This window comes from Hibiscus syriacus, unplaced genomic scaffold, assembly GCF_006381635.1.
Source record: "Hibiscus syriacus cultivar Baekdansim isolate YM2019G1 unplaced genomic scaffold, ASM638163v2 tig00110912_pilon, whole genome shotgun sequence".
In the NCBI taxonomy this organism is placed as follows: domain Eukaryota; kingdom Viridiplantae; phylum Streptophyta; class Magnoliopsida; order Malvales; family Malvaceae; genus Hibiscus; species Hibiscus syriacus.
In genome coordinates this window covers 225,532-227,938 of record NW_024062911.1, presented here as the reverse complement: position 1 = coordinate 227,938, position 2,407 = coordinate 225,532, and the positions used below count along the sequence as shown (strand labels likewise).

At 38.2% G+C, this 2,407-nt stretch overlaps 1 protein-coding gene across 1 annotated transcript; it reads left to right on the top strand.

Moving 5' to 3' along the window:
- Positions 1–895: 895 nt before the first annotated feature.
- Positions 896–2,006, top strand: LOC120146361. Its single transcript, XM_039159950.1, has 3 exons — positions 896–1,230; positions 1,350–1,800; positions 1,911–2,006. Exons 1-3 carry the CDS (start codon positions 896–898, stop codon positions 2,004–2,006), a joined length of 882 nt encoding a protein of 293 aa, XP_039015881.1.
- Positions 2,007–2,407: the final 401 nt, after the last annotated feature.

Below are 2,407 nucleotides of genomic sequence, written 5' to 3'. Positions count from 1 at the left end.
AATCGTGGAAAGAAGAACAAGAAGAAGATAACGTGCGAGGAAGAATAGGCTGAAATAGAAAGAAGATCTTTATCAGACTCCGATCTTCAAGCTAGATGGCAGAGACAGAAGAGGAAGCAAAGAAAACACTACAGATTGGACGAGCGTTAGGAATAGAGTTTGAAGGTTCAGAAGAAATTTTAGTGCGGGAGATTGTAGCAGTGGAGGAATCGGAAGGTGTCTCTCAATCACTTTCCACCGCCTTTTAAATTTATATTGGAGGGGGAGGTTCCAGGATAAAGATTCTATCCTGGAGTATAAGAGGTATAGGCTCTGTAGTTAAAGTCTCAGAACTTATGAGGATTATTAGGTTTCATAAGATTGAATTTGCGTTGATTCGGGAGATGAAGAAAGAGGATTAGTAGGTATAGGGTGTATGTGGAGTGACGATGATTTTGAATTTAGATTTTCAAAAGCTAATGGGAAGTCTGGGGGATTACTGTCGATTTGGGATAAAAATATATTCAAAGTGGAAAGCAGTATCATTAACAACAGATTCATACTGATAAGTGGGAAGTATACACTCGATAACTCGACAGTTTCAATAGTAAACGTGTATACTCCATGTGAAGGTAGAGATAAATACATTTTGTGGAATGCGATTGAGTTGGAAAAGAGAAGAAATAAGAATAGATGGTTTATGGCTGGAGATTTTAATACTGTTAGAAATCAGAGCGAGAGAAGTGGATGTCATTTCATTAAGACCGAGATCGAAGCTTTTAATAAATTTATAGATAATTACAATCTATTGGATATACCACTAGCGGGGAGGAAATTTACTTGGTTTGGTCCGAGTAACAGGAGAAGTTGATTAGATAGAATCTTTGAGGATGACTGGTTACAGGAAAATTGTGAAATGTCACTGTGGGGTTTACCAAGAACCATTTCGGACCATATTCCCATTGTATTGGGCATGGAGTTGAATGATTGGGGGCCAAGATCGTTCAAGATGATTAATAGTTGGCTTAATCAGAAGAATTGTGTTGAGGTCATCAAGGACACATTACAGCTTGAGTTTACACATAACGAAGATTTGAGTACAAAACCAAGAAGGGTGAAGGGTGCTCTGCAAAAATGGAACAAAGAAAGCTATTGGAATGTAGACAATGAAGTTAAAGAAATGGAGAAGAGGATTAACGAGTTAGATAAAAAGGATATATTACATGTTTGGATGATCACGAGAGGGATGAGGTGGTTGAGTGCACAAGAAGGCTATGGGAGTTGTTAAAAGAGAAAGAGGAGATATAGAGACAAAAATCTAGATTGAAGTGGTTGAAACTTGGGGATGAAAATTCTGTATTCTTTCACAGAGCTGTAAAATTAAGAAGTAAAAAGAGGTTAATTTTAGGTGTAAATCTAGGGAAGGCAAACGAAACAGGTCCATTGAAATTGAGGGCGAAAGTTTTTAATTTTTTTAGTAATCATTTTCAAAGAAGAAGGAAACAGTGGAACACGGTACTTAACCTTCCTTTCAAGCGAGTATTAGTAGCAGACGTTGAAGAGATGGAAGCGTCGATCACAATTGAAGAAATTAAAGATGCAGTATGGAGCTGTGATGAGTCCAAGGCACCGGGTCCAGACAGTTTTAATATACTGTTTTTTAAGAAATTATGGGAATGGTTAAAAAGCGATCTTTTGAAGGCAGTGGAGCGTTTTCTCAAATTTGGTAAATTGGGAAAGAACGTTAATACTTCTTTCTTGGCGCTAATTCGGAAAGTGGATAGCCCTTCCGAAATTGAAGAATATAGGCTGATCTCTTTAGTAAGTTGTTTATATAAAATAATAGCGAGACACAATGTGCGTTTTTAGCGGGAAGGCAAATATTTGACGGTATCTTGGTGGTAAACGAGATAATTCACTCTTTGTATAAGGAGTCAGAGGCGAGAGGTGGATTGATTTTAAAGCTTGACTTCGTAAAGGCCTATGACTGTGTTTGTTGGGAGTTTCTTGATTCGATTCAGCAGTAAATGGGGTTTAGAATCAGGTGGAGAGGGTGGGTATGGGAATTTTTTCGACAGTAAGAGTATTTGTTTTGTTAAATGGCTTTCCTACCAAAGAGTTTAAAACGCTCAGGGGACTAAGGCAGGGAGATCCATTATCTCCCTTTCTATTCTTGATGGTCACAGAGGCACTTCATCTTATGCTGGAAGGAGCAGTGAGCAAAGGCTACATAGAAGGCATTCATAACGTGGCTCCGAATACAATTATTTCGCACTTGCAGTTCGCGGATGACACGATTTTATTTCTTTGGCCAGATCAAGGTGGTCTCATAAATGTAAAGAGAATTTTGAGATATTTTGAGTTCAGTTCGAGGTTAACAATAAATTTTACAAAGTCATGTCCATCAGGGGTTGGGATTGAGGAGGAT